The sequence below is a fragment of the Chiroxiphia lanceolata genome, chromosome 8 (assembly GCF_009829145.1).
Source record: "Chiroxiphia lanceolata isolate bChiLan1 chromosome 8, bChiLan1.pri, whole genome shotgun sequence".
NCBI classification, from domain to species: Eukaryota; Metazoa; Chordata; class Aves; order Passeriformes; family Pipridae; genus Chiroxiphia; species Chiroxiphia lanceolata.
This window is the reverse complement of record NC_045644.1, coordinates 36,929,172-36,951,459: the sequence shown is the minus strand read 5'-3', so window position 1 is coordinate 36,951,459 and position 22,288 is coordinate 36,929,172. Positions and strand designations below refer to the sequence as shown.

General features: G+C 47.1%; 1 protein-coding gene across 1 annotated transcript in view; it reads left to right on the top strand.

Annotated features, from left to right (window-relative positions):
- The first annotated feature begins 4,353 nt into the window (after positions 1-4,353).
- The window catches only part of RNLS (renalase, FAD dependent amine oxidase), a 63,940-nt gene continuing 46,005 nt past the window's right edge, over positions 4,354-22,288 (top strand). The window contains exons 1-3 of the mRNA XM_032695514.1: positions 4,354-4,450; positions 5,147-5,289; positions 6,673-6,831. Coding sequence (XP_032551405.1) covers positions 4,362-4,450; positions 5,147-5,289; positions 6,673-6,831 — 391 coding nt within the window. The 5' untranslated portion in view covers positions 4,354-4,361. The remainder of the gene's footprint in view (positions 4,451-5,146; positions 5,290-6,672; positions 6,832-22,288) is intronic.

Below are 22,288 nucleotides of genomic sequence, written 5' to 3'. Positions count from 1 at the left end.
TACAGGAAAATATGAAGAGTACCTAAGCACCCTGTCCTACATGTGCCCTGCCAACAGGGAGAGTCATCCCTCTCCATCACCCGTGGCAGGGTGTCCTCTGCCCTGCTCTCCTGGATTGTTTTGCTTTGAAAATCGCGGTGAAAGGTCAGTAGGGAAAGATGTCTCCTGGCTGTCAGCCTGGAATGGACCTGAGATGCATCCAAGGCACACACCTAGATCTGGCAGTTGGTCCCACTCTTTAAACACAGCCACAGTAGAACACTGGTTCGTAATTCAGGGATCTGGACGTTAAGAGGGGCTCGGTTTTAGGGTACTGAAGCCACACTTCTCTGGGTGAGACACCTTTGACTTTCATCTTTGGAGGAAACAGATAATGCACTCCAGGGAAAGGGCAGAGGAGCAACTCTGGTCACGCTCATCTGGAGGCACTGTCCTCCCTGAAAGGTGCAAGACCAAGGCTGCACTCAAAAGAGTCCCACAGCACTAGAAGAGTGAGACATTATCACAGGTCTTACGAGATGCTCTGTCCTCTCAAAGGTCACGTGCAGCTCTTGCTGAAGCATCACCACTGTACAGGCTGAATGGGATCGAGGAGAGTCCCTTGAACTTCGTTACATGGCCATGACATCAAAGAAATGTTGGTGGGAAGGGATCTCTAGAGGGTTCCCTCTGCTGCCCCACTAGAGGCAAGACGGTTCCCACAACTGGATCAGACCGACCCTGCCTTTGAGTAGCCACGTTTTGGAAATCACCCAGGATGGAGATCCCACAGGTGACCATCCCAGAGCTGCTCCACACTCTCCATGGAAAGAAGTGTTTTCACTTCCACGCGTCCAGAGCCAACATCCAAAGGCGCAACAACTTTTTCCCTTATCATATTCCCTGACCCTTCAGAGAGGCATTTTGCTCTATCAGCTTTTGCCCCCTGAGGAGTCACAGGCTGCTCTCAGACCACCCTCATCCTCCCCATGGCCAGAACCAATGAACTCAGCTCCATCCACCTCCCGCCGTAGGGTCACTGCCAGTTTTCCAGCCTCCATGGGTTGTCTCCCCATCCCTCTCACCCAGCACTCCAGAACTGGATGCAGCATCCAGGTCTGACCTCCCAGGGGTGACAACTGACCCAGGCAGCCCTGGCTGCCCCAGTGGCCCAGGCTGGCGTTCTCCATCTTTGAGGAGGGAGCACATTGTTGGCTCCTGCTCAGTTTGGTGCCCACCACCCCTCCCAGGTCCTTTCCAGTAAGGCTGTTATGCCACAGCTCCTAAACAGAGCGTTACCATGCCCTGCCCTCATCCAGGGCCGCCTGCCACCGCCACATACTTCAAGTAGGTGTTTAACCCCAAGGCAGGAACATGTCATACATCCAAGAGTTCTCACCCAACTCATGCAGCCCTCTCTTACAACACTCCTGCTTTCTCTGCTAGCAGTCCCCATGGTGTGTGCACCGGTGAGCACAGAGCTTTTTCCATTGCAATGGAAACTTGAGCACTACCCATCGTGGACAGGTTGGATATAGGGGAAAGGTCCTTCCCCCAGGGGGTGGTTAGGCACTCAGCTCCAACCTTTCTCCAAGAAGTTTCCATTAAACAATATCTGCCTTGAAGTCAACTTGGAGCTCCCACTGAAAATGAGCGTCACCAACACCTGTCTCCCTTAGGCACAACAAGCTCCACAGAAGGGACTTCACAGCAATCTGCTGCTAAACCTGCCAAAGTGCCAGGTTCTGGTGTCCCCCATACCACAACGATCCTATCAGAAATTGTCTGGAATTTCTTCTCTCACCTACACAGCTGGGAAAGGATAGCAATCCAAATACTTCCCAGCAGTTGCCCACGCTCAAGGCTCTCAGAATGGGAATTTGTTTTTCCCAGGCAGAGGTGGTGCACACATGTCACCAGCCTTCAGCACTATCTACTCCAATTTCAGCATCTCAGGATCCCACTTTCCTAACATCAAACTATGCCAGTGTCATGCAGGGTTTCATAAAACCCCCAGGTGTTGGACATGGCCCATCAGCACTTTCTGGAAGGTGTCACACCCTCCAGCAATCCCTTCTGGGTAGCATCTCCAGGGGGCCAGGTTTTGATTATGGTAAAAGCTGCTCAGTAGGGCAGATCAAACCCAGTTCTAGAGCATTCCTGGACTACTGGAATGAAGTCAGTCTGATGGTGGAGATGGCTCATCACAGAATCACAGGCTGGTTGAGGTCAGAATGACCTCTGGATGTCATCTTGTTCATCCCCCAGTGCTCACACAGGGCCACATAAAGCTGTTTGCCCAGGACCATGTCCAGATGGCTTTTGAGTATCTCCAGGGATGGAGATCCATCCTGGGCATCCTGCACTGGTGCTTGGTCACACTCATAGTAAACAAGTGTTTCCTTATATTCAGAGGGAACCTCTGGAGTTTCATTTTGCCAGTTGTCTCTGGCCCTGAGCACCACTGAGAAGAACCTGGGTACTTATGGGACCCTCCCTGTGAGCCTTCTCTTCTCCTGCTTGAGCAGTCCCACGTCTCTGGTGCCCAACCATCCTCCTGGTCGCCTTTCCAGTTGGACTTTCTCTTGTACTGGGAAGCCCAGAACTAGACACAGCACTGCAGGTCTGGCCTCACCAGTGTTGAGTAGGGGGTAAGGAAGGGTCACCTCCCTCGACCTGTTGCCAACATCCTCCTCCTGCAGCCCAGGGCACTGTTCACCTTCGTTGCACAAGGACACATTGCTGACTCGTGTTCAACTTGGTGTCCACCAGCATCCCCAGGTCCTGCAGTGCAGCCAGGTGCCCCTTGGCACGTGTGCGTGCAGAGGGGATGTGTGTGCACATGTGTGTTCAGGGGTGTGTGTGTGGGCATGCAAGGTGTGTGTGTCCAGGTGTGTGTCACAGGACAGAGGGCTGTGTGTCCAGGTGTGTGTGCACAGATGTCTGCACAGGACAGAGGGCTGTGTGTCCAGGTGTGTGTATACAGGACAGGCGTGTGTACAGGTGTGTGTGTGTATACAAGATATACAGGTGTGTGTGTTACAGGTGTATGCACAGGACAGAGGGGGGTGTGTACAGGTGTGTGTACACAGGTGTGTGCACAGGACAGAGGGCTGTGTGTACAGGTGTGTGTATACAGGACAGGTGTGTGTACAGGTGTGTGTGTATACAGGATGTACAGGTCTGTGTGTTACAGGTGTATGCACAGGACAGAGGGGGGTGTGTACAGGTGTGTGTACACAGGTGTGTGAGTACAGCTGTGTGTGTGTACAGGTGTGTGTATGTACAGGATGTACACATGTCTGTACAGATGTGTGTGTACACATGTACAGATTTGTACAGATGTGTGTGTACACGTGTACAGATTTGTACAGGTGTGTGTACAGGTGTGTGTACAGATGTGTGTGTCCAGGTGTGTGTATGTGCAGGATATACAGATGTGCGTGTCCAGGTGTGTTTGTACAGATGTGTGTGTCCAGGTGTGTGTGTGCAGATGTGTGTGTACAGGTGTGTACAGGAGTGTGTATGTGCAGGATGTACAGCTGTGTGTTACAGCTGTGTGCGTGTACAGATGTGTGTGTACAGGTGGGTGTATGAACAAGGATGTACGGTTGTGCGTACAGATGTGTGTACAGGTGTGTGTACAGGATGTACAGCTCTGTGTGTGTACAGATGTGCATGTACAGGGTTGTGTGTGTACAGCGTGTGAGTACAGCTGTGTGTGTACAGATGTGTGTACAGCTGTGCCTGTACAGATGTGTGTACAGGTGTGGGTACAGATGTGTGTACAGGATGTACAGCTCTGTGTGTGTACAGGTGTGCATGTACAGGGTTGTGTGTGTACAGGTGTGTGTACAGGTGTGCATGTACAGGGTTGTGTGTGTACAGGTGTGGGTACAGGTGTGGGTACAGATGCGTGTACAGGATGTAGAGCTCTGTGTGTGTACAGGTGTGCATGTACAGGGTTGTGTGTGTACAGCTGTGCGTGTACAGCTGTGCGTGTACAGCTGTGTGTACCGCCGTGCGTGCCGCTGCGCCCGCGCGTTCCCGCGCACACCCGCGCCGTCCCCGGCCGTGTCCTCCCCGCTCCACCCACGGGCGGCTCTCTGCCGTGCCGGGCGTGCCTTGGCCGCTCCCCCGGCCGGCCGGGGCGGTGCTCTGTGGTCGGGGCCATGTCGCGGGTGCTGGTGGTGGGCGCGGGGCTCACGGGCGGGGCGTGCGCGGCGCTGCTGCCGCGGGGGGCGCGGGGACGCGCGGCCGTCTGGGACAAGGCGCGGGGCGCAGGTGGGTCCGGCGGGGGGGGGGGGGGACCGTGTCCTGTGTCGTGTCATGTCGTGCGTGTGTCGTGTCGGTGTCTGACTGGCTGTCGCGCAGGGGGCCGCATGAGCACGACCCGCGGCGACCTGGGCAGCGCCGACCTGGGCGCGCAGTTCGTCACCTGCGACACGGAGCTGGCGGGGCCGCGGCTCAGGTGAGACCCGCCCCATCCCGCCCCATCCCGCCCCCAGCGCTTTGGATCCGGCCCCCGCCCGCCCCCCGCGCTCCCTCATCCCGCCCCCGTCCCGCTCATCCCGCCCCCGTCGCGGCAGGTGGGCAGCTGTGTTTCGGGAGCAGGTTTGGGGCTGCTCGGGCTCGCTGCGGGCACAGGTGTCGTGGTTTAATTTAACCCCAGCCCGACAACCCTCGCTCCCCCGCCAGCGGAGAGCAATGGGAGGATAAAAGCTGGAAAACGCACGTGGGTTGAGATAAAAGACCCGGGGGTAGCTCGCTATGCCTTGAGGAAGGGGGTGGAGGTGTAGCAGCGATGTAAAAAGATGTAAAATTTGTGTGGAAAGCCGGGAAAAGGTGCGTTTCAGGCAGCTGCGTGCGGGGGCTGGGATGCTCCTGCGGTTCGTGCTCAGAGCTTTAAGGAGCTGTCGCCTGTTCCCGTGCCTTCGGGTCACACCGCTGGCAGTCCCGTTAGGGGCAGCCTTGCTCTCGGGTAGAAGGCCAGACACAGGACAATAGCGAGGGAGTTGGTTGTTTTACGGCTGCTTGGTGCATTACCTGCCTTCAAACGCCGCTTGCTAAAAGCTGTTCTCTAAACTCGAAAGTTAGCCTGGCCTCAACTTTAACTGTGGAAAAATGGAGAGAGTTTTCACCTCTGTGTATTTTTCCTCCCTCCAAGCTTCTATGAGGAACTTCTGTCTCACGGCATCTTGACACCGCTGACTGCTCCCGTGGAAGGAATGGTGGTGAGAGAAGGCTCCTACAATTATGTGGCACCCCAGGGCATCTCCTCGGTCGTCAAGTATTATTTAAAAGAGTCAGGTAACTTTTTTAGATGCCTTTGTGTGAAATGAAAGGTTTTAATGACGGCACTCCTGAACTGTCTTTCGAATTTAAATTTCTGTTGAGGATGTTTAAGTTCCTTGTTTGTTTATGTATGCCTGGAAGTGGCATGGATAGATAAACATGTCTGGGAGCTCTGTGAGTTTCCAAGTCCTGCAGGCCTGGCATGTAAAAATCCCTACATAAATAGAACATCTGTAGGCTCAGGGGCCAAGCCTATATTTACACCGGTGACTTTAGCATATGAAAGTCGGGCCTAGCACGATTAGGACAAGATAATTTAGTGGGAGATCGTGGTTAGGAAGAGATTTGAGTTGCAGCTGGAATGAAGTGAGCGTTTGGGTGGCTTTTTTCTGAGTGGATACTTAACTGCTGTGTAACTGGGAGCACAGTGGTGAACTCTAGCCTGTGTTTCGGAGGAAGGAGTGCTTCTGCAGGATGTGAGCCTTTAGAAAAGGCCAGAGGAGGAGATCACCTGCTGGTTTAAACTTGGTTTAAACCATGTAACTGCTGCATTAGGTGTTATGTGGTAGAACCAGGTGTGCATTTCAGTGACTAATTTCAGCCTGGATTGAAAAATATGAGTTGTAGGAGCACTCAGGCTTTGGTCCTTCCGTGTGATTGTTTTTTTTTTTTTTTTACTTAGCTGGTTTTTTAGACACTAATCTTGCAAATAATTAACTATATGTCCCTGTCTTCAGTTGCTAACAGGGACAGTGCTGTCTTTCTCAGCACCTGGGGGGGTGTTTTGATTGCTTACCCAGTGCCACCTCCTGTGTTTGTTGGGTTTCCCTCTGGATTGGTTCAGCTCAGTAAAGCCAGGGGAAATAACCTGGCAAAGAGAGCAGCTGGGAGCTCTCCCTCTGTTTACTGAGTTGAATTAGAGAATCTTAGAATCACAGACTGGTTTGGTTTGGAAGGGACCTTAAAGCTCACCCAGTCCCACCCCCTGCCATGTGCAGGGACACCTTCCACTAGCACAGGTTGCTCCAAGCCCCATCCAGCCTGGCCTTGGACACTTCCAGGGATCCAGGAGCAGCCACAGCTTCTCTGGGCAACCTGTGCCAGGGCCTCCCCACCCTCACAGGGCAGAATTTCTTCCCAATATCCCATCTAACCCTGTCCTCTGTCAGTGGGAAGCCATTCCCCTTTGTCCTGTCCCTCCATCCCTTGTCCCCAGTCCCTCTCCAGCTCTCCTGGAGCCCCTTTAGGCCCTGGAAGGGGCTCTCAGCTCTCCCTGGAGCCTTCTCTTCTCCAGGTGAACACCCCCAGCTCTCCCAGCCTGGCTCCAGAGAAACCACTCTGCATTTTCTCTCTGGAATTCACTGGGACATGGATTTAACTGCTCCTTTTTCCGTGCAGGTGCAGATGTCCTGTATGAGCAGCATGTAACTCACATCTCTCTCCGAGGTGGGAAGTGGGAAGTCTCCAGGAAGGTGGGGCCACCGGAGCAGTTTGATGTAGTTATTCTCACCATTCCAGTTCCACAAATTCTCCAGCTGCAGGGGGACATTGTAAACAGTAAGTTCACACCTCAAAATCTAGCAGGTATCCAGTTTAGCATCTTGTATGGCAAAGAACAGTCTGAGCTGCTTAATTACCCCCAGAATAGGGTGGAGCAGGATAGGAGATGGGTGATTTCAAGGCCTTACGTGTGGTGTGTGACCAGTAACACCTTGATAGCAAAAATATCTACACAGGTGAGTCAGTTTTTAATCTGATCTTTAATTTTTTGCTGACTTCTGAGACAGCACCTCTCTTTCTGTGACTTGAAAATCGCTGTGAATTGGACAAGCCCCTCAGCTGGTCCCCACGTGGCGCTTCCCTGTCACTGCCCCTTGTGCTGATCTCCAGTGCTGCCCTTGGTACGTCTGCAGTGGGGATGTCCCAGAGAGTGAGACCTCAATAACAGCTGTGCTGTGGGGAAAAACCCCTGGGGCATCTCAGTGACCCTAAAATCATATGAAATGCAGGGGAGGAAAAAGTCCAGCTGAGAACTGCTTGGTCTCGAGTTTATAAGATGAAAACCTCTCCAAGCCTCCAGCTTGTTTGCTGTTTCTGGCTGCATCCTGGGGGTTTTATTCTCCAAATATGAGTAAATCTCACTTATCCTTTAGTGATTTTTTGGGGGTGAATATGTTTCAGTGCCATGGAGGTTTAGAAAGAGCAGCTCCATGCTGAGAAAGAAGTGTTAAGTTCAGGCCCTGGTTTGTAGAAGAGTCACCAGTGCTGGAATGATGAGGAGCTGACTTTAACACTTGGCTCCTTGTTCTCTGCTGCATCTTGGATTTTAACGTGTTTAAATCCATGAGTGTGGTTTGGAAGCTGCCTGTTAAAGGATATTGCAGCAAGGGATGGAGGTCTAGGGGTCTGTCTGGAGTTGCTGCTTGGTAACCAGGACCTGCATGAGCAAAAAGATGATGGATGGCAGCAGGATGTTGAGCTGCAGCATCTTAGGGTAGCAAGGGGAAAATTGGTACTTGATCAGGGTTTTCTTGGGCATTTCTTTAAAGAGAAGAATTTTCATTACAACCTCTTATTTTAAGCTCTGTGCCTAAATAGGTAAATACTCTGTAGGAACAGGATTTCTCTGCTATTTGCTGTTTTATAAGCCCTTTCATTTCCCCTGTCCCTTTACCAGGGAAAGTAGTGGTGGGTCTGGCCCCTCCTATCCTTGCTAAGGTGATCTGGTTGATCATGAATGTCCTGGAAACAGAAAAGAGGTAGTGTGGAGTTCTGTTTTCTCAGTCCTCCTGAGGTTCTGCTACTCAGCATCTCAAGGCCTTCCTCAATCAGCACTGATGTCTTTACAAATTGGTTTTTCTTCGGATAATTAAATCCTTTCATGTGCAGAAAGTGGTCAGGTCCCCTTCAGAAGATGTAATTAAGGTGAACAGTTCATTTCACTTGCTCTTGGGAGTGCTGGAACTGTCCCATGCTTTCACAGCATCCTTCACCTTCTGTGTGACTGCAGGATTACCTTTTATCTGAGGGAATCCAACAGCTTTGTCTTCTCCTCCCCTTGTTTCTGTTTCTCTTCCCCTGTCTGCCTGTTCTCTGTGTGAGACCAGCTTCCAGATTTCCAACCAACTGTTAATTCTTGGTCTCAGGCAGCAGGACTGACTCCCCGTACCCCAGAGTTCCTTGGCGTTGGAGCTGTTGGCATCTTTATCCTGTTTCTTTAGTCTAAGAACTAAAATAAGGGGAAAACAGGTGAGGAGGATGTAAGGAGGATGTTTCAGAGCCTGAACAGGGTGTAGTTTCAGATCTGTTTTGACTTAGAGAGGGCCAGGACGCATCCCTGGATCTGTAAATCTCAACCTCCTTTTGATTGCATGTCAAACAGCTGAGTTTTGCTGACAGAGAACACAGAGAACGGGGGTTTTCCTGGATCCACCTTGCTTGGGATTTAAGGTGGAATTTGATGTTAAGCTTAAGGCTGTTGTGGACAGCTGCTGAAAGGAATGGTTGTTCTCTCCCTCTGTGCTGGCACTGCCCTACTCAGCTGTCTGCTCCGGTCTCCCAAACCCAGGGACAGAACTCAGTGATTCTCACAGGAGCTGTGTTTGTGCACTCCCGGGAGACAAACCAGCGATTCCAGCTGCTCCTGGAAGGGGAGGGAGGTTCCTGCTCCTTGTTGGAGGCGTCCCCCTCGCTGTCAGTCGGGCCAGAGGAATCGTATTGTGCTGCAGATGGGCTGAGGGATGTGCAGAGCTGGCGGAAGGGGAGGGTTTCCTCTCCTGGAGCAGCAGCCCTTGGCCAGCGCGGGGTCACGTGTGGCCCCTCTGCCACTGCAGGCGAGGGGCTTAACGGGAAGGGGGCTGGACTAGGGAGCACAGCTGCCCTCACTGCTCATCTGGAAGGCCCTTATTACACAGAAGACAGACTCTGGAGCTGAATGGAAGCCGTGCCTGTAGTTCAGTCTGTTATGATGTTAATTAACCACGGTTGCTGTTGCGGTTTGTGCTTCGGCTGATTCCCAGCAGTCCTGGTTTTTAGCCTTTACTGCACACTCTGCTTCGACATCCCTGCTTTGACAGCTTCTTCAGTGGGGGCATTAGCTGAACATCTTCCCTATCCTTGTAGTCTTTTTTCACTTTTCCTCTCTGAGGTGCCTTTTCACGGCGGTTTTGCAGCACGCTGGAGACTGCACTGCTGACTGTGGACCTGTGCCAGGTCCCATTTTAGCCACTTAAGTATAATTGGATCTATCAGTTCAGAGCCAAATGAAGTTTTAAATGGATTTTGATGAGGGATTGTTGGCATTAATGTATAGATAAAGGCTGTAAAAGAAGAGAAGGTGCAAAGGAACAGCTGGGGGGAGCAGGAGATGCTTTGATCCAGCAGTAAGCATTGGAATTACCCCTTGACATTTGTGTGTGAAAGAGGCTGAGCTGGAGAGTTCAAATGGCTACCCAGAGGTGGGAATTCACCCCTTGCAGGAATTCACCACTTTGCTGTTTGAACCTCCAGGCTGGCTGCCATGTCATTCCCTTCCCCTCCCTTGAGAATATTGGACTGTCTGAATATTGTATTTTTAAGTACTGGTCCCACAGATTATTGCCATAAACATGCAGTGTCTTCCTCAAAAAAGAAAAACCCTAGACACCTATGCCCATGTTTTCATAGTCATCTTGGGAAATTTGGACTCCTGTATTTGTAGTCTGCTGCTTCAACAAGGGTGTCCTGCCTGTGTGTGCTGGGAATTCCATTTAGTTGTGTCGGAGTGACCAGCAGCTGGATATTGAGTTACCTTTCATAGGTGCCTTTGGGTCCAGTGGCATCTCTGTGTGGACATCTTTAACCTCCTGTTGCAGAAAGAAAACAGTCAATTTGCAGTGGACCAAAATTTTCCCTTCAGGGAGATTAGTCCTCGTGGTTAAGAGCAAAGACCCCTGACAGGGGAAATCACAGCCTAGAGGTGGTCTTCTGCCCCCCATGTTTTTTGAAAATAATTTTCACTTACTTACATTATATTCAGGGAATTCAGGTTTTGAAATAATGTCCTCCTCAAATTTCATGTTCAGTGGCAGAGTTGCTGTTTTAATACTTAAAGCTCTGCAGACTAAAGGCCCAGGGTTAGTTTTTTATGTTCTTTAACATTTTAGATGAACCTGGACGCTATGTGAAGCTCTGCATTTATAAAGAGACAGAATTAAGTGGCCTTTGGCAACCTAGAATTATCATTTTAAATGAACTGTGTGAGGAGTTACTGTTCCAGAATTACTGTCCCAGGATTTACTTCTCTTGTGAGTGAAAAGCCAAATATTAAATTAACGGAGAAGTTACTGTGTATGCACACCTTAATTTTTAAAAATAAACATATAATAAACAGTATACATACCAGTACAGCTGGTACTGTTTACTTGCATTCTTTTGTTTGGTTTGTTTGTACTCTTTGAATTTTGCCAGCATTGATGGGTGATTAAATTCTTAATTGATAAATTAGGGGGACAGGGAGGGAAGCGACCTGCCTGAGGCCCATCTTTTTAGATCTATTCATCTTTATCCACCTTCATTTTCAACCTTTATTCATAATTTCTAGAGTCATGATGGCCAAATAGATGTATCAGTTGCATATTTAGCAATAGCAGAGACAGAAATAATATTTCCAGTAGGACTTCCAGTAGCTGCTGGATAAGGGGTTAACTCCTTGCAACATGTTTGGAACAACAATAGGTGGCAGCAGTCAAATGATGTTCAGGACATTCAGCTTGAATAACTAAATTACATTGAGTGCATTGATTTGTATTGGGGCTTTACATATTTTGGTAGCAAATAGTGTGGTTATGCAGAAGATAAAGGGGAAATGAATAAGTGTTTCTGAGGTTTGTGATGGCAAGTTGTTGTGAGGAAAGGAATAAATTTATTTAAAAGGAGGGTCTTTGCAAATGAGAGGACTAGATTTTTGCAAATGTTCAGTGTCCTACAGTATTTCGAAGGAACTGGGCTGTTGTGTTGGCTGCTGATGGTAGAAAATTCCTAGATTTATGTCCCGGATTCCATACAGTCACTAAGCAATGTAGTTCCTTCTGTGCATTTTCAAACCAGGTGGACAGGCCTTTTTATCGGTTCTGTTCTCAGTTTAATTCCGTTGGCAACACGGCAATTAAAGGTGGCAGCAATTTGCAGTGGTTTTTTTATCTGGGCGTTCAGAATGTTTTCATTAAGTCGCTTTCCTTGGAATTTCGAATTACAGTTCTGCATGTTTAATCTGCTAATAAAACAGAATGGCTTGGCTTTTGTTTCCAGCCTGACCTATTTTTTTTTTTCCATCTGTGTGAATGTCCCACATGTTTTAAATAATACAAGCTGATGAGGAGATACAAGTAAAATAGGACTGTATTTGCATAGGGAGGCTTTATAATGTGAATTAGGAAAGCACAACTCTGATAATTTTTCATGAGTCCCGAGTCCTTGCTGAGTGAATGTGTTTATTTTTGGATAGCATGACGATAAATTCGGAATTTTGTAGTTCCAGGTCCAAGCAATCTGAGCAGGGCTTATCCAGCTCGGAGCTCTCATTACCTAATGTATCTAGAATGTCTAGTGTAAACATGTACACTGATTTGTTGGTTACTTATCAGGCCTTAGGAGCTGAGGTCACAACATGCAAATATTTGTGCTTTCTGGGAAGTACAAGTAGTTATTATTTTGGGTCCTTTTAAAACCTGTCACTCACTTGATAACACGGGGCATCTCGCTCTGCAGTGAAACCCTCTGTCCCTGCCCATGGGAGAGGTGTTTGCAGGAGGCACAGGGCAGGATTCAGCTCCCCTGAGCTGTAACCTGACAGTTGGGGTGAACTGTGCTCCCTTTGGATTCAGGGAATGGTTCCTGGCCCTAACTCCCAGTGCTGCTGTCACCTCCACCTCTGACCTTCCACTGCAGCGTTTGGTACCGTCCTGGGGGTTGATCTGACTCACCAGTCCAGCAGAGATGTATATCTATATATCTGTATATCTATATATTTATCTCCTAGAATGGTTTGGGTTGGAGGGAATGTTAAAAAACATCCAGTCCCCCCTCTGCCATGGGCAGGGACACCTTCCACCAACCCAGGTTGCTCCAAGCCCCGTCCAACCTGGCCTTGGACACTTCCAGGGATCCAGGGGCAGCCACAGCTTCTCTGGGCAACCTGTGCCAGGGCCTCCCCACCCTCACAGGGAACAATTTCTTCCCAGTATCCCATCTATCCCTGCCCTCTGGCAGTGTGAAGACATTCCTCCTTGTCCTGGCACTCCAGGCCCTTATAAATAGTCTCTCTCCATCTTTCTTCTCGTCCCCTTCAGGCACTAAAAGGCCACAATTGGGTCACCCCAAAGCTTCTCCAAGCTGAACAATCCCAACTCTCCCAGCCTTTCCTCCCAGCAGAGCTGCTCCAGCCCTCTGATCATCTCGTGGCCCTCCTTTGGGAGGTTGTTATTTCTTGGTCAAGGAGTTGGATTTGCTCGTGGAGTGGTGTGACAAGGCAGCAAGGAGAAGGTGGGACAAAACCTCTGGGAAGCAGAGGAGTGTCTAAGGAGGAGCAGCTGCTGCTGAAACAACGTCAGCCTTCAAAGCAGGCAGAGCTCTTGCGTGTTCTCTGCCTTCTGCTGCTTGGGCACAGCCTCTCTTGGGGAGCACTTCTAAAAATAGAGGCTGCTGGAGCTGGAATTGCACGGCAGGGAGAAAAGTCAAAGTAGGATGTGTGTATACTCCAGTGTGCGTTTGACTCAGTGTTTTTAGGTGTTTCTTCAGAGTGCTTATAATGGACTTGTTCTGCAATTATTGGAGCACCTTGAAACCCTCTCAAAAGTCAAATAGGTACCACAGTGATCCCAGTGACCCTCTTTGTCTGGGAAGTGTGAGGGTTAAACCCTATGCCTGCGAGCAGGAGAGGTTTGAAAAGGAGAGTGAAACAGAATATGTGTTAGATAAAGGGCTGCTTTGCATTTGAGTGTTGTCTGTGGAGGCTGCCTGCCTTTGGTGGAGAGCTGAAACTGGGATTTGACAGACCTCAGGGTAAAACTGAAGGAAAAAAGCAAGACTTGGAGGGAGTGGGGCAGGGGAACCCACGTTACATCCTCTGCCCAGACCAGCGTGGCAGCTCTTAAAAAAACCCATGCAGGGGTGGGTGAGTCTCATGCCATCACAGCACCACTTTTTAGTGCCTGGCAACGTGTCAGAAGCATTTCTTCCATCAGCCCCTGGTCCTGGTGCTGCCCCACCTCCAGCAAGGCAGCTGGCTCAGCACAGCTCTCTGTGGGGCCACAGGAACGTGGTGCCCCTTGCCCCCCCCAAAAACGGCGGGGGAGTTATTTTTAGCAGGATCAGTGGTGTGATCCTGGGTTCCCCATGTGGCCTGCAGACTGGCTGGCACACTGCTCTTTCAGCAGGGGCAGGAGAGCAGCACAGGGGCTGGGCGAGTGGTTGAACCGTCTGAGCGAGGCGATGCTCGTGATTCTGTGGTTTGAATTCTAAGCTTAGGTTTCCTGTGCAGTCCCAGGAGAGACTCAGAGCACCTGCACAGTAAACTGGCAGCAGATTGTGCTGATTTAGCCAAACTGGTTTAAAGAAACAACAAAAAAAAGTTATTTCTGACATGTAAGGCAGTGCTGCTTTTGTGTGTTGACATGTTTAAGTCCACCTGAGCTGGCTGTTTGCAGTTAATTTAACCTGGACATGCTTCTCTTCCTGTCGTGCAGCCTGGGCTGGTTTGGCAAAGAGCTTCAATACCCAGGGACTTGATCACAGATCTTTATTTAATGGTTGTTTTGTGTCATTCCAGTATTCAAAACAGAGAGTGGGGCCAGAGATATATTGGATCAGCTGAACACAAGCCCGTGTGCCTATGCACTCATTGGGGTTTTTCTTCCAGATAATAAAGGTGATGGTATTTGAGCACAGGACATACTTGGAACAGAACAAACAAATGCTCTGAAGTTTGTTTATCTCAACAATAAACACAGATACCTCTCAGTTTTTCCCAGTCTTTGGTTCTCTTTGTTTAGATGGAAAAATCTTTTGCAAAGCTGCTCTTTGCCATGAGACTAAAGGGGGAGAGGAAAAAAAAGGTTCCTTGCCAAAAAGATGTGACCAAACTGAGCAATTCTGAAACTTCTTTATTTGTGTCTTGTGTGTTTAATGTGTTCTTTGTTGTAGGAAGCTTGGATGTGCACTGAATTCAGTAAGTCCACTGAGGGCTTTATTTTCAGCCTAGAATTCGTCCATCCTGAATCTAAGATGCTTTTGATTTTGGGGAACAGTGATAATGTACATGTCACTTCTGCCTTGGAGTAAAATCCTTTGTCTGACATTTTTCACTTGGTTTTTTTTGGGGGTGTGGGGTGGTGGAAATGTGTTTGGAAAAGCTCTCCCACCTTTCCTGTTCCCACACCTGCTCAGCACACCTGGGAGAGAAGTGTGCAGGGCTGACTTGGGCTTTACAGCCTTTGTTTTGATGTGAAATCTGCCACTACAACTATGGCTTTTCTAGGGTTGAAAACCTTTGAAAAGCCAGGTGCAGGTCTGCAAGCTGTCTTAACACTTAATTGCTTGCTTTGGGATTTATTTATTTTTGAGCTGGTGCTGCAATCAAATAAGCAGGCAGAAGTCTTCACTGGAACACGATCTTTAAATGTATTCTCCCATCTTAGGCAGTGCCTCTGGACTGGATGGGGGGTTTGTGGATTTCTAGAGGGATTTTTAATAATTGCTGGCCCCTCACATCACTGTAATTGAGACCATTCTTTATAAAGATTATCTTTACCTCCCAAGGATACGCCTGCAAACTTCCAAGTCCTTTTTGCAGTCCACATCTGGATTAGAGCTGGAAGAAAAAAAATGTTAATTTTAAACTTAATGAGGTTTTGACTGCATCGAGTCAAGCCTAAAAATTTGCATTGAGCTTGCTGTCAGCTTTCTGCACTTGGCATCATGACTGCCAAGAATGCATGGCCTGCTCTTGTATTAAAAAAGCCTCAGGGATAACCCTCAGATGCCTTCTGTAGAAACCAAGTTGTGCTCCTTTTCCCTGTGCCATCAGGTGAGATGGTGTAGAAGGTAAAGATTTTTATTTGGCACAGTTGTCAGCCTGGAAGGTCTCAGTTGGGTCAGCTCACTGATGTGGCTGAAAACTAACATAAGAGAGGGGAAAAAACAATCCCACATCTGACAAGGTTTGTGTTGGTTTGGTCTGTGTGGGCTCCAGAGCTGAGCAAACCTGAGAGAGATGGGAATCCCCAGAGATGGGAATCCCCTCTCTGCTGAGAGGAATTTGCAGTCGGGTCAGTGGAAGCTGCCTGTGATCCAGGCATGTTTTCCCTGTCCCCTCTCTCATGGATCTTTGTTCCTTACCAGATTAAAGCCTGGGTCACTTCCTTAATCCTCTTGCCTTCGTGGCAACTGAAATGAGGTTGGGGGGTGTAGGGGGAGAAAAGACAGCATTGGCAGTGGCTTGTGTTGTCAGAAACTGAGAGCAGTGACCTTTTCCTCCTATAATTTCTGTAATAATATTCCATGCGGTATTAGCATATGCTGTTAATACTGCAGCTGGGGTGGTGGTTTGGATTTACCTGTGCTGCTTAGAAGCCCGAGTTTATTGTTAGTTGCCTTGCTGTTCCTTAGGGTTTGATTTCTCTGCTACACCCACCTTTCCAGAGATACTCAAAGCATTGTAATTGTTCTTTAAAAAAGAGAAAGCCCTGATAAACTTGGTCCAGTGACTGGTGTAGTTCTCACCTCATTTCAAGGCAGAATCTGGCTTTGTAACCCAGTATTTCAGAAATTACTGATAATTATAAAATCACAGAATGCCAGAATGGTTTGCAGTGGAAAGGATCTTAAAAATCATGTACTTCTAACTCCCCTGCCATGGACAAGGACACCTTCCACTGGACCAAGGTGCTCCAAGCCCTGGCCTTGGACACTTCCAGGGATGGGGCAGCCACAGCTTCTCTGGGCAACCTGTGCCAGGGCCTCCCCACCCTCACAGGGGAGAATTCCTTCCCAATCTCCCATCTAACCCTGCCCTCTGGCAGTGGGAAGCCATTCCCTTTTGTCCTGGCACTCCAGGCCCTTGTGAAGACTCTCTCTCCATCTTTCTTGCAGGCTCCCTTCAGGTCCTGGAAGACCACAGTCAGGTCACCCCAAAGCTTCTTCTCTCCAGGCTGAACAATCCCAACTCTCCCAGCCTTTCCTCTGATCAGCTTGGTGGCCCCTCTGCATTTAAAACACTATTTATCAACTCATTAGGAGTTGTTAAGGTGGTGACTGTGTTTGGACAGCAGCGATCAGGGTTTGCTGTCAGGGTGATCCTGGGGAGTTCCAGTGGGAATTATGTTTCAGGAAGCATCATGTGGGTTGCTGTTTTCCTTGCTATCCAGCAGGGTAGACAGGCAGTCTCACCGTCCCAAGGCTCATTCAATTTAGGAAATGGAATAGGCTGGGTGAGAAATGAAGGTGTGATTGGTCTCCTTTATTGGCACAGTTGATGAAGTTCCCGTGTTTATAGAAATGGACTTGGTTGCTGCAAATTATTTAAAGTGTAAAGAACATATTGCCTTATTTAAGGGGATTAGAGCTATCTTTTCACTTGATTTATTCAGAAGAACAGGGGACATGCAAACTAGGCTTTCTAGAGCACCAGGAAGGTCCAATTCTATTCCCAAAGTCATGCTTTAAAAATACAGCTGTACTGAAATGTGGCTGAGTGGTGCAACTCTGGAAAGACAGGTGTGAGAGGATAAGCGTATCCCTCTGCATAAAGAAGGATTTATTGGTCTCCTCATTGGATTTATACTTTAAGGAGAGCAGGGAAGATGCCTATGGAAATTTAGGAAAGTAAATTTTACTCAATGAACTGTGTGCAGACAGCAAGTGGTTTAAGTGTCTTGCAGACTGTTAAGTGCAGAGCAAGAAAGTGGTGTATGAGTTTATAAAGCTTAAAAGAAATAGATTTGGTGGGTGTTTGCATATCTTTTTCTCTCTGGCACAGTAGGAACTGTATTTTGGAACACTGATGAGAAATGCTTTCATCTAGTCTGAATTAAGGCATGCTGGTTGCAAGAGTAAGCCTTGAAAATAGAATTCACATTTTCTAATGTATGTTATGCTCAAAGCCAACTTAGAAGCAGCAAAAAACCCCACTAACTTGGAAAGGATCACTTGTTTTCAAGTGGCTGAATTTGTGCCCAACTCCATTGAAAAGATGGGTCATTTTCCCTAAGATAGGATTGCCTAAGTAAGAGCTTAATTTTCCACTCTGACGAAAATACCATGTAATTCTCACAGACACAAGGAAATTTGCCTCAAATTTGGGATTTGTCTGCAAAGGATCATAAAATGATTGGGGTTGGAAGGGACTGTAAAGGTCATCTAGTTCCAACCCCCTGCCATGGGCGGGGACACCTTCCACTAGCCCAGGTTGCTCCAAGCCCTGTCCTACCTGGCCTTGGACACTTACTGGAAGAATGAAGTAGTGACTAAATTGAAATTCCTGGTCCTAGGGTGTCCTTTCCTGTATTTGTGTTTCAGCTCATGTCATTTAGTAAGTCAGTCCTGACTTAAACTTCAGAAATACAAATTTCTGGTAACTCTTAATATTTTGTATGTCAGCATTCCTCTTCATTTGCAGCTCATCATCTCTTTATGGTGTGCAGTGGAGTCTTAAACTTCTGCAAGTGTATCATGTGTGAGTGAGGGGAAAAACTTGTCTTCTTCGGGGTATGAAAATTGACATTTCTTCATCTTTGTGTTGTTAGCACTTTGTGGGGTGCTGCTCCCTTTTGCAGACACTCGTAAGGCATCACATCACAGATACCTTTAGATGTCAGTGTAAGTCTGTTTGCCTCCTGCTTGTGCTGCAGGCTCCTGGCACCATCAGCATCTGCACACTTGGGAAGAGGTAAACTAAGAAATTACATATCTGTGGTGCTGTCAGAGTGCCTCCAGGAAGGCATTCTAGTCTCAATTCGTGTCCTGCTTAAAATACCAGGGAAGGTCACAATTATGGCAACTTCCTAAACTCCCAACTCCTCAAAGTTTTTGCCCCTTGATGATTCTTTAGTATGTGGGATTTTTTTTTCCCAGCTCTACCCTGTCTGGTGCCGTGTTTGCTGCCTCAGCTGCCCAAACACCATCAGGTGTTTGGAAAACAAATGTAACACATCAGTTCTTTGGACTTTTTTAAGCCCTTAGGAGGTGGTAAAATGCCGTAGCAACCCTGTGGGGAAGGAGTCTGTGAGCAGCTTCAGCTGGAGGTTTGTTAGGGAAAATGGCTTTTGTGTCCTGTAGGTGCTCAGGAGCGTGTGGTAGCCTCGGTTTTGGGACCAATCTGAGTGGAATTTTCTGGTGGTTTGCTGGCCTGAACTGGGGTTTATATCCATGCTGGTTTTAAGGGGGTTTGGCTTTGTGCTTTTGAAGCCTTCGTAAGTGTTCTGGCAGTGAAACTGTGCTGCTGGTCTGTGTGTGTTTGTAGGCATTGAGAGACATTGATATTTGGCTTATTTTTGTTCCTTTCTGTCGTGTTGCCTTTAGCCATAAATCTTATATCTCCCCATTTTTGTGTCATCCCAGCAGTACTTGAATTTTATTGTAGAGTCAAATGTCAAGGTACTGGGTATTAATAACAGTGTGTGGGAGGTTAAGGTTCAATTTTTAATGAGTACCTGTATATTTTTTTTTTAATGGAATTTGCAAGGCAGATAAATCTGGGCAGCATTTTATGACATCAGTATTTTTGCTTTGGTTTTTTTTTTTTTTGTTTGTTTGTTTGTCTTTGTCAGATTTACCTTTTAGAGTCCATACTCACCACTGATAAAGGCATAAACAATTTCCCAAGGAATGGTTTCTTGTAGGAGGAGGAGGGGAGAGTTTGGCTTTTGAGTACAGCATTTGGTATGATGTACTAATAGCAAGGATTTTTTTTCCTTTTTTTTTTTTTTTATCCCATCTGGTATTTTTTTCCAGCCTCTGGTAGGTTGCAGCCGATCTGTCAGTAACTTTGAAGGAACCATTACTTTTTTTTCCCCTACTCTGTCACATTTTGAGCAGTAGTATTTGCTAGCAGAGACTTACCTTCTTACAAGTTAGAAAAAAAAGTGACTGGAGAACCAGGTTTTTAAGCTGCATACTTGACTGCCCTGTCTAATTTAGAAAAGTTGGATAAATTATGGCAGAGAGAGGCCATTTGCATTCAGGTGCACTCTTGTTTCATTTATCTGTGCTTTCAGAGCACGTGCTCTGCATGTCTAAACCCTTTGGGAAGTTGTGAGGTGAGAGACAGGATGCAAAAGGAAAGAATGGGGGATAAAACAAAAGAAAAACCAGATGAGACCTTCAGAACATGCGATCCAGTTGAAGCCACATATTACAAATGTACACAGCTTTAATTTTATTTTATTTTTTTAACCATTTCATGCTCCCTTCTGGAGGTGATTATATTTTAGGTATATCTGAATACCAGGCAAGGAAGCTGCTTTAAAAAACAAGCAAAAAATATTTATATTAATCTCCAGAAGCATTTCCCCCTATATAATGCTGTCACTGTTTGTTATCAGAGTCCCTGAGGTATTTTCCTCTCTCCTTCTCCCACCTTGGAATAACCTGATTCTTCAGGTTTGCTGATTTGCTTTCCAAATATTAATTTTCCCCTTGTTACAGAACTGCAGCACTGGAAAGTGCTGCTTTTGGTTTTGCCCCTTTTATTGAGAGCAACGTGAACAGCAGCTGAGATACCAGAGGAGGGGAGAAAAATGCCATTATGGGAACTTTCTGTGGGCTTTTTGTCTGCATAATACCCAAGACCAGCCAAGGAAAGAAAACTGCTTTCAGGAGAGGTCATTGCATAACCCAGAACTAGAAATGAAATAGGTTCAGATTACACTGAGAAAAGTTATGGTACTTCCCCTTTGGTGTGTTTTAGATCACTAAAAGAAGTCATGATATGAGAGAGAAATGAGGTAGTTTATCTCTGTTCACCATGTTCTGTGTTGGCCTTCCTTTGTCACCAAAGCACGTATTTTAGCAGAAAATAAGGAAGGAAAAAGAAGAACATGGTTTCAGTAAAAGAAACTTATTGCCCTGGTGTGTCAGAGGCATATTTTGCAAAATGTTACAGAGAATTAAACAAAAGGCTCCTTTGCTTTCATAGCTGGGGAGTGCTGCACAGTGCATCATTAAAGTTTTACCTGGTAGGGCAAACTGCAGACCTTTCTAACCAGCTCTAGATTAAATCTATTATTAATTAGGTTATTTTTACTAGAATGGTGGCTTGGTATTTTTTTTTGCCCCCATCGTCATGAGGTGTGTGCTCTGAAAATCACTGAAGTGTTAGATACTAAAACATCACAGGTACCAATTCACAACTGTCTCAAGGGAGAAAATAAGAGAGAGAGCCAAACCATAGAATTCTTCTTAAAATTAGGAAAGGAAGAGAAATTAATGTGGTTTTTATCAGTTTCTCAGCAGAGCTTTCTGTACATGTGTTTGCAGTCCTCACTCCTGCACTGGGGCCTGTCCCATCCTGCAGCAAAAGGGGAGAGAGGAAAATTTCTTCTAAGAGCATTTGGTTTTATTTAGAATGTGTTTCACAACCGTGACGTTCACAGACGGGGTTTACTTGTGTGCCACCCTCCCACTCACCCACTCTGCAAGTGAATGTGTGCACTCACAATTTCAAGAAAAACAGAGAAAGTGCATGGAAGTAGGTGGAGCTTTATTTTATCCAGCTGAGGGTAAACGTGGCTTCACTAAAAACAAAGAAAATTAACTTTTGGGTAGTAGAAAAACCAGACACTTCTCGAGTTTGCTGCTTTGCATGATAGCATGTGGTTTCTGGGTGTAGAATAATGTATTTTCATCAGAAAACTCGCTGATGATTGATGATATGGGAATGCTTGGAGAGGAAGAGTGACAGGAACTAGTCCAAACACAGATATTGTGATGTGTGCATGAACAGAAAAATCTGTCCTTGAATGAACATATTGCTTGTTTTTTCTACTACGTGATGTTTAACTTCAAAATGTTAATAAACTACAGCTTCTTGGTCTGATCACATCCAAGTGATTAATAGCATCTCTTGGTACTGCTAAAGCAATTTATTTTTTTTTTTAATTGATGATTTAAAAACTATTTGTCCTTGTTCCCCTTTCAGCCTCCTGTAACATTTACACATGTGACAGATCTGGTATAAAAAGGGAAGTACGGGTATTTCAAATATAGATGTTAGTCTTAAACCTGCTGACTTTTTTGGTGGGGATTGTGAGTGTTGGATCATGGTGGCAGCACAGACTTTGTCATGTACCTGTGTCCTATTTCAGTTTGTAAATACGGGTGTTTTAGATTTATTACGCGGAAGTACAAAATGGAATTACCATCTCCCTCCTGCGGGTTTTTTCCTACAAATTTCTCCTTTTCCACTGCTTCTCCACACTTACAGGAAAACCAGAGTCTTACCCTGATCTCCTCAGTTCATGTGGAGCAGGGCCATGATTTGCAGTCCCTATAAAGGTAGGGACTGTCTGTGGAGCATCCCCATGAGAACAAATGGAACCACAGTCCCATTCCAGGCAGTGGATTTGTGCCACTTCCTCTGCAATATGGACTCTGTTCCTGCCTGGAGACAAAAGCCTTTGTTCTGCTGAGTCACACTCCAGAACAATAGACAGCTACAGAAAAGTTGATACACTCTGTTTCCAGTTCCAGTTTTGACTCTGAAGTTCTCCCCTGTACTCGCTTCTCCTTTTTTTGTAGGATTTGGTTTTTTTTTTGGTTTTTTGGGTTTTTTGTTTGTTCTGGGGTGGTTTTGGTTTTTTTTGCAGTGTGATTTAGCACGCGCACTCCTGCGTGTATTTTCTGAGCTCTGTTGTTGTGGTTGTCCCTCTCAGTTGCAGCAATCCCAGTGACTGTCACACGTCTGCAGGTTTTGTCTCCCTCACCTAAAGCAGCGTCAGGAAAGAGGGAAGTGGAAGACAAGGATCAGCTTTCACGAGCCCAG